The sequence below is a fragment of the Cupressus sempervirens genome, chromosome 5 (genome assembly GCF_028749045.1).
Source record: "Cupressus sempervirens isolate cs-2001-9-10 chromosome 5, ASM2874904v1, whole genome shotgun sequence".
NCBI classification, from domain to species: domain Eukaryota; kingdom Viridiplantae; phylum Streptophyta; class Pinopsida; order Cupressales; family Cupressaceae; genus Cupressus; species Cupressus sempervirens.
Window position 1 is genome coordinate 89,699,270 of NC_143122.1, and position 9,618 is coordinate 89,708,887.

Sequence of the window (9,618 nt, forward strand, 5' to 3'; positions counted from 1 at the left end):
TTTAACTAGAACTATCTCTTTCTTAGTTAGACATGCCCATCAAAGAAGGAGACAAGAAATCTCAATTGAAGAAATAAAGGCTCAACAATATGGATTGCATATAAGAATGGTGCAAATGCTACTAGATGGGACAAAAACATTTCAAAGCCCTAGGAGATCAACTTGAAGGTGACCAAGAGAAGCACTCAAAGTATTGTAATATGGTGGTGAAGTACATTATGGAGCATCATTCAGAATTTGAGTCTTTCTTTTCTCAAAAAGATGACATGAATTTTAAAGAATACCATGAAAAAATGATAGAAGATGGAACTTGGGCATACCATTATGAGATTTATGCAACCTCCATGGTGACTCAAGCTAACATTCATGTGCGCCTTTTGAAGGGTCAAGTATTCCAAATCCATAATTTTGATAGCTCAGAAACACCCACACTCCATGTCTCATATCATGAGAAAACTACTAAATAGTTTGTACTTCATTAATAACAATGTCAATATTCTAGTAGCACCCATGATTTTAGAGGAGAATAATTAAAGTACAAGCCATAATGACCAAGAGCCTATAAAGTCAATTACAGATGAAAAAGGTGCTAAGATACAGACAAAAGTTGTGAGGAAGATAAATTATTGAAAAGATAAGATGTACCTCGACGAATGAAAAGTTTAACAAGGTGTATTGCATGGGTGCCAAGGAAGAAAAATTCATAAATGTTTTACCAATGTTTTACTATGCATATAAAATATTATGACCAAACTTTATGTGCCAAAATTATAGTGACATCATTTGACATATACAAAACTATCGACATAATCCTTGTACCCTTCAAAGATACAAAAGTGCGAGTGCTAGTTTATAATTTAATATGCGTTGAAAGCACTCTACCAAACCATTAAATGATTCAATAAATGCCCGTCCAGTGGTAAATTTTTTGACACCAATACCACATGTCTACTATAATGGTAAAATAGTTGTGCGAACATCCACTCCGGAAATCAGTTTTTAATGGCAGCAATGGCGAGTTAGATTGGAACACATAAATTCACACAACCTCAGCTTGGAATTTCCAGTAAATGCATAAACTACGACCACAAAATACATTAAATGCCTGAGTTGTATAAACATGCATTCCAAGCAAGGCATTGCAGCGAAGAAAGATGGAAGAATTTCTCAAAGGTTTGAAGAAGATAAAAACAAAGAAAGATGATGATGAAGATAAAGATAGATTGGAAGAGTGTGAGCCTCTCAGTCCTTCTGGCCGTGTGTTCAAAGGACGTCTCAATTGTCATATTATTTGTTTGTTTGGATGCAAACAAAAAATCGAGATTCAAGATTTCAAGAGGAATGTCGAAAATTCTCCACTCTTCAAACACAAGCGTTTTTCTAGTATTGTGGTATATCACATGTTTCCCAAATTCAATTAAATAAGTAATATAAAAGAAGAACTATATGTCTTTCACATGTTTTTCTAGTATTGTGGTACATCACATGTTTTCTATATGTATAATATTATGATGCTCCCATATACATTTTACTTACTATATATCTCATGTCTTTTTTTAAATGTTTACGAAATTTATCATCATTTGTGAATTCAATTGTATGATATTTCCTTATCATCAGAAAACTCAAGATACATTGTGAGTTGAATTGTGATGAACAGAAGGAAGACAAGCAGGGGAAGCTGAGATGGGTTCCAACAAAAACAAACATAGATGATCATATCATAGTCCCACAGATTGATCTCACAACTCATGAGAATCCTCTAGATTTTGTGAACAACTATGCTGCCAAGTTGGCCACAGCTCCTCCATTGGATCCATCAAAGCCTCTGTGGCAGTTTCACGTTCTCAACATAAAGTCGGCAGAAGCAGAAGCAACAATGATATTAAGAGTCCACCATTGTTTAGGAGATGGAATTTCCCTTATTTCTCTCTGCTTTGCTTCTTCATGTAAAGCAAATGATCCCAGTTCCTTGCCCACATTACCACGCCCTGCTCAAAGACCCACAAGACAAATCAGCCTTGTTTACTTGATGTTTATGTTATTTGCAAGGTTTTTGCTCATGATGTATTATAGCTTTCGAGACTTTATGGGAATGGTGGGTATCCTTTCAGACATTATAAAGGATAGTAAGACGCCCATTAAGGGATCAGGAGAAGTGGGATCCATGCCTAAGCGTTTGGCACATGTTAGTTTCAGTTTGGAGGACGTCAAAACTATCAAACAAGCTGTGAATGGGGTAGAGTATTTTTGAGAAGAAAAAAAATGTTTCATTTTTAATAATTTAACAAGTTCTTGTTTTCTACTTGATGCTTGTTTTTTGTTTGGAACAATGCAGACTGTAAATGATGTAATACTAGGAACCCTAGCGGCTGGCCTGGTCAGATATTTGGACCGGATATATGGTATGCATCTACCCAACGTTGTTATTTGTCTCTCCTCAAATTTGATATCTAAGAGTACTTAGAGAGTGTAAGCAAATAAATAATAGTGTAAGTAAATAATAATTTTGCAAAAAACATAGTAAACATCCTTTGACTAGAGGATTTCACAACTTATTTGAATTTTGGGATTTAGTTTATAAAATTTATTAGTTCAAGTGTTTTTTTCTATTGTTAATTATCTTGATGATGAGTCATAAAGTGTTATAAAAAATATGGATAAGAATAGTGGAACTTAAATTTGTAAGTGCGAACTGCAGTACAAAGTTCAAAATTCACTAGATTGTATGCTTTAAACTAATTCTGAAACTTCCAAAAATGACGTGTGTGCATGTAGTTGCATGTACTTGCCCTAATAAATGTATTGTAATAGAAATAGTTATTCAATATTATTATCATAATTAATCCATATAGTACATGAAAGATTTAGAAATAAATGTATAAAAAATACTGTTTTTAGTTATGCTATATAATATTTTAGTATTATAAAATGTATTCTAAAATAAAATAATACAATATATGTTATTTAATCAACAAACAAATTAAGAATATATTGATAAAAGTAAATATTTCAAATTGATTAATAAAAGGTAGATAAATGTAATTACTAATAAATTTATAAATAATTTCATGACAATAATAAATTAGGTGAAAATATAGAAAAAAATAAAAATTAAATAAAAATATAAAAGAATATATAAGACAAGATTCACTCCAACATACTTCAATTCACTCTTTTTTTTTCAAATATTAAAAAATATATATTAATTTACTTTACTTATATGTACTGTAGCTAGTCGGGAACAAACTCTACCATCAAATTTACTTGTGAGGATTTTAATCCCTGTGAATATGAGGGCAGCACCAGGCATACAAGTGAGTAAGTTTTATTTAATTAATTAATGATTATCTCCACTTTTTTAATTCTATATTTCCTAAACATAATAAATGTGTTTAACAGGAGCTGGCAGACATGGAGAGTAAAAATGGGCAGTGTCGGTGGGGTAATGATCTTGGATATTTCATTATTTCTCTTCCAATGCTTAAATATCAAGATCCTCTTCACTATGCGCAGGCTGCAAAAACTATCTGCATTAAAAAGAAATCATCCCTGGAGATGTACTCAAATAAGCTAATTGGCCACCTTCCAGGCAAGGTATGTGAAACAACAACACAGCTAAACATTGTGATTATCTAGATTATTTAATATTTTATGGGTTAAAAAGTCAATTATGGCAAGGGAAAAATATATATAGCTAATTTTTATGCATATTGAATTATTGAAGTATATATATGAGATTTCGATGAAACCAGTGAAAATGTATTAAAAAATAATTTATTTTTAAAATGTTGGACCCTAATACCTAATTAAAATGTCTTTATATCCATGTGCTACAATGGTACTTTGCCAATGTTTATGTGAAGTCATTCAAGATTTGTGAATGCTTATGACACACAACTGTAGTCTTTAAAACATTGTGATAACTTTATGTAAACAAACACTTAACCATCCAGGGCATGATCCGACCTCATCCCTTATGATGTTGAAGCCTTGCACTCAGCAAGACTTGATCCTGATGGGCTCTTTGTGAGCCATTCAACTTCAGCAGTAGACCAAGGGCCCATTGACATAACTGGTGCTTTTTCCCTATCTATTGATTTGGTTTTTGTATAGTAAAACTGAATGTTGGGGAATGTGTTATGCACTCAGTCATTTCAATGTGTTTGGCTAAAACATATTCTCTATTGTCCCATTTCCCACATTTAAATAAGCTTGCACAATACTTATACACAAGGTTTTCCAGTTATATGCACTCTTAATATCAATAAAATATTAAGTACCTGTAAATTATAAATAAATTTTGATTTTAAACAATCTTTATAATTTAGTTAAAGATAATGTAACGTTTTAAACAATTAACTTAATTTTTAATTTTTAAGTTTCGAATGAATGTTAACTACAATTGAAAAATTAGTACAATAGAATTTTAAGAATTAATATTTATCTAATCTAAACATAAATTAGATGAAAAATATTCACAGTTTTTGAATAGGCTCTATGGTAATAACAATATGTATTAAATGGCCCTAAAAAGATTGTTATGTTTTGAATGGCAGCTGGGTGAAAATGCTTATTTCAAAGCAGCTTACAACACGACATTAACATTCTCCAACACAGTAGCACCAGAAGAGGAAATTGATTTCTTTGGTCAGAGAGTTACATTCATTGCTCCCACTTCGGTTGGTCACCCACAAGTAATTTTTCTACTTTCCTCACATTATTATTAGTTGGACTTTAAATACTCTTTTAAAAGCTTTGTTTGTCTGTCTGTCACTAACTGCCATGGATTGAATGTTTTGTCAGTCTGTGATAGTGCATTTTATGAGTTACATGGGGAAAGTGAGGCTGGTGGTCACATCTGCAGAGAATTTCATGCCTGATCCAGACCGCCTTTGTTTGGATTTTGTTGAAAGCCTTGGTCACATGAAGCAAGCAGCTTCTGCCAAGACGAATGGTTTAGCTGAGAAGAAGCTTTGACAAAGTTACTAGATTTTAGTGTTGTAACAGGGATTTAGATTATTTAGTTTTATTTGGCAATATTTTCTTTTTTCTTTTATATTAGTGTCTTTATGGTAGTTAATACTATTTTTGTATTTGTCCTACGTAATACTATTTCCATTTAAGTGGTGGATTAATCTTTTCTATTTCAGCCAATTATATGCAAGGATTTCTATATCTAATTTTAACTTCTAATTTTCCCTATATTTATTTCTAAGATTTTTTATTTTTAAAATTGCATAAAATTATTTTACTTTGCTTATATATTTTGAGTATAGGTGATATTTAATAATGTTTCAAAATTATAGTAATACACATAAAAATATTTAATAATGTTTCAAAATAGTGAAAAGATCTTTTATGAATAAAAGTATAACATTACAACTAACTTATAGCATTGACTTTATATTTATATCATAATTTTAAAATTATTTTTAACAATAACATTACATTTTTATCATAAATTTAAAATTATTTAAAATTATAAATATTTTCCTATTGAAATGTGTGTGTCCTTTTTAATGATAATTTTTCTTAACTTTCTAAATTCAAAAATAATTTTTTTATATACATATTTTGTCTAATAATATTAAAATGCTAATTAAATATTAATTTAATTATTTAATTTATAACTATTTAAATTTTTAATATTTATACTATAAATTATAACTTACGAAAAATATAAGCTACTAAGTGGCACTTATGTTATAAGCTACTAAGTGGCACTTATGTGTTTGATTAATTATTATTGTTTTTCATGCTCGCAATTTAAGGTTATTTTATAAGCTCTTGCCTTAGTTTGGACATTTGGGCTATAATCATATAGATCTTACATTTTTTTTATTTATCCTTTTTCAGTAATACATATACTCTCTATTTAGATCCTTTATTGGTTAAATAAAATAGAATCATTTCTAAGGGATGAAGTATTTTATGTTAATTTCTAATTACATTTAGTTTTAAATATGAAAATATTAGAAGTTTAAATTTATAATATCTAAATTTTTTAAGTACATTTTTTTAATAAATGGTAACTATTTTGTTCCCTTCATTTTTGCAAATATGCAACTTAAATATTAAACTAAATTAATGTAAATTCTTTTCATTCTAGTTGACTAATAAGTTGTACAATTTTTTTAATGTATTTCTTCCAACCATAAACTTTTATAGAACAACATTTCCTTGAGACAAAATTTCAAATAGTCCACACGTCATGTCTAGGATTCCATATTTTACATACATACATACATACATACATACATACATACATACATACATACATACATACATACATACATACACATATATATATATATATATATATATATATATATATATATATATATATATATATATATATATATATATATATATATATATATATATATATATATATTGCTTCCATTAGATTACATTTTGATGGATTTAATAATTGATATTTCAAAATTAAAATTTTGTCAAATTTATGTGCATTCCATGAATCTATTACACACATATCCTATAATCAATGCTTTATTAGATTTGGCAATTCATGTTCTATGAGGCCACAAGTTCTCTACCTTCATCCTTAATTTTATGTAGGTTAGTTAAGGCATTTTTAACTAGTTAGATTTCACAAGAATATATTATCTTTGATGTAATGTTTTTGCACATGAAAAAATATGGGAAGTCAATCATTTAATCTCCATCATATGTGGAGAAACATGTGTCTCAATCTTGCAAGTTCTTCCAAAATGATCCAATATATGTTGTTGGTAGTTTTCCACTTGTTTGTGGCTTGGAAAAAGATGTAAAGATGCGAAAAGGTTCCCTTCCCATGGTAGAATATAGGAGGGCCATTTTTAGCATACATATGACACATTTCATGATAGTTACAAGGATCAAAACTAGGGGAGAAACTTTTGGATGTGAATACTATTTTAACTTGTCCTTTTCTTCTCTTGGAAATACAAATGTCAAGAATGGGAAACACATTGCATGGTTGTTTTTCCCATGGTATTGTAAAACCATAAGTGGTTTCTAGGTTGCCAAATTACTATATAATGAGGGCTTGTGAAGGAGATTTGACCTTGGAGTTTTATTTGCAAGGTTGGGTGCTAGAATCTAGATGAGATTCATTTACTTGATCGGATCTATTTTTGTTATCAACAATAACCTTCCTCCATGGATGTCAATAAAGAGGGAGAACATTATGTTGGAAATGATTGTTCCAGGTATTTAATTATTTTATTGTTACCTACATGTAATTATAAGTCATGGAGTGAAATGACCACAAAAATTATTTGAAGTTGTTCATTCAACTAGGTAAGTACCGAGTGAAAGATATGAATGAATATATTGCACCTCTTATTGACAAGTTGTTGGTGTTATAGAATGGTTTAACTATGTATGATATCTCTAGACAAATTGGACAAAAATAATTTCAATTCCATGCAATGTTTGTATGGACAATTCATGATGCCCCAAGGTTGACACATTTTTGTGGTATGTTATGTTGAAATCTAGCTATACATAATAATACTAATTTCAAAAATAAACATATTTAATCAAATTCTATCATTATCTTATAGGTCTTCAAACAAAGGGAAAATTTTCATGTCCAACATGTGTGGTCCAAAGATGAGATCTTGTCATCCCAAAAGTTTAAGAAAGCAGGTGTTTGATGAGAATAGACACTTTCTCCACAAAAAACATATGTTTTGAAGTGTCAAAAAACATCTTTCCAATGGGAAAGAAGAGACTACATCAAAGCCACAAAGAATGAAACCTCACCTATGGCAGTTGGAATATAATAGAATCCAAGGTCATTAAGGCATCAGTACTAACCACCTTCCAAAGGGACTAAAATGTTATCCTAGAGAATTTAGTAGGTTGCCCTACTACAAGCGGCTACAAATTGTGCATTTGTTTGATACCATGCATATTGGCAAGAATGTTATAGAGACACTATAGAAAATATTGGATAGAAGGCATGACAAAGAAAAACATGCAAAAATTTGTAGTGGCATTCATGATTCCAATCATGCAATGAAAAATATCATTGAATCAAATAGTAATGGAGACCAGATTAATGCAAGTGTCCTTCCTTGGTTATTAACGGAGCAACAAAGTAATACCATAAAAGAAGTCATACGAAAAATGAGATTTCCTATAGGATTTGTTGTGAATACAAGAAATCTCGTATGAAAGAAAAGTGAATTTGACAAGGGCTGAAAATGCATGATTGGCATACCTTCATCAAGGTAAGTCATAATCTTTTGTATTTACAATATATTTGTGAAACTACATTCATTGTTCATTGTATTACATTAGAAAAGAATCAAATGATCAGTTGACAATTGTTGTAGTATGTCCTACCCCTATTGCTCCCAAACAACTTCAACAATAATATTAAAAAAATGATATATGAATTTGGAAAATACATGAGGTAAGTAGTGATACTTGTTCAATATATCAAACAAGTAATATATCAAGTTAAGTCTCATATTTATACGTTTATGCATCTTGAATCCCTTGTAGGTGGTTGTCCTCTAAAGAAATCCATAAAGAAGATATAAAATATTGGAAGAAAAGAATTCCTCTACTAATCTATGAAATGCAATAGTGTTTGCCTTCAACTTTTCTCAATGCACAAAAACACTACCTCATACATCTAGTTGAGGAGATTAAATTGTGTGGATCTGTATAGTCTCTAGGTCAATGTGGATGGTTGAAAGACACTTGAATTTTTTGGAGGGTTTGGCTCAACAAAGAGCACATCCTGAGGATTATATGATTGATGGATATATGGCATACCAGATGATGGTGTACATTACTTAATATCTTCATAATCTTGCAACAAAGACCCATATATATTGCATTTGGGATCTTGACTGCATTAAAAAATTTGAAGGGGAGTACTTGGTGGGGAAAGGTAGATTTAGGAAAGTAAAAGGTAATAAATTATGAGATGTTATTGTAGTCAATTAATTCTTAATCTTCAAAATAAATCTATTTTGAGTCATCTATTTACTTTTATACATTTGCTAAAGAGTGGGATGCAATACATTTGTTTATTGCAAACAATCAAGATTGGATGATAGTATGGATTAAATGATGTCAATGTTTTGGTCATGGTTTAAAATGGAAATCTGTGTCTTCATTGGTTAAACAAGCTCATTTTAATGGAGATCCAAATGTTACACAAAAGGAAATAGATTTAGCATATGATTTAAGAGATCTCGAGGTACTTATAAGTTTGTCAATTAACCATTTTTTTTTTGAACTCATGATGGAATAATTTATACATGTTTCACATTACTATAGGTGAAACACCACAAGACTATGTTCTGCAATGGTTATAGATTTTTTATCAAAGATTTAGATGACATGAAGAGAACTTGTGATTCTGGGATAAGTGCAATCTTCTAGGTGACCTTGATATTTCATCTAGAAATGACTTACATCCTCAACAATCTCAAAATCGATAATATAGAATTTTGGTTGATATTATTGACTGTGACTTTAATTACTTCAAATTAGGTCTCTTTGTCATCAAATGGTACAAACTATGACTAAATAAAAATGATCCTGATAGAACTATTATTGAGCATGAGAATGGATTTCCAATGATTAATA

General features: G+C 30.0%; 1 protein-coding gene across 1 annotated transcript; it reads left to right on the forward strand.

Annotated features, from left to right (window-relative positions):
• Positions 1-1,154: 1,154 nt before the first annotated feature.
• LOC149554688 (wax ester synthase/diacylglycerol acyltransferase 5-like) lies at positions 1,155-4,980 on the forward strand. The gene is made up of 7 exons (XM_089828958.1): positions 1,155-1,391; positions 1,661-2,239; positions 2,339-2,405; positions 3,235-3,317; positions 3,403-3,597; positions 4,560-4,697; positions 4,807-4,980. The coding sequence occupies exons 1-7, from the start codon at positions 1,155-1,157 to the stop codon at positions 4,978-4,980; spliced, it is 1,473 nt and encodes a 490-aa protein (XP_089685084.1).
• The last annotated feature ends 4,638 nt before the right edge of the window (positions 4,981-9,618 follow it).

What these genes read in the sequence shown, in the direction of transcription:
- LOC149554688 (XM_089828958.1), top strand. Translation starts at nt 1,155, where the DNA reads ATGGAAGAATTTCTCAAAGGTTTGAAGAAGATAAAAACAAAGAAAGAT. An exon ending in TTGGCCACCTTCCAGGCAAG is followed by an intron (nt 3,598 to 4,559) that starts GTATGTGAAACA and finishes TTTGAATGGCAG; the next exon opens with CTGGGTGAAAATGCTTATTT. An exon ending in CTTCGGTTGGTCACCCACAA is followed by an intron (nt 4,698 to 4,806) that starts GTAATTTTTCTA and finishes ATGTTTTGTCAG; the next exon opens with TCTGTGATAGTGCATTTTAT.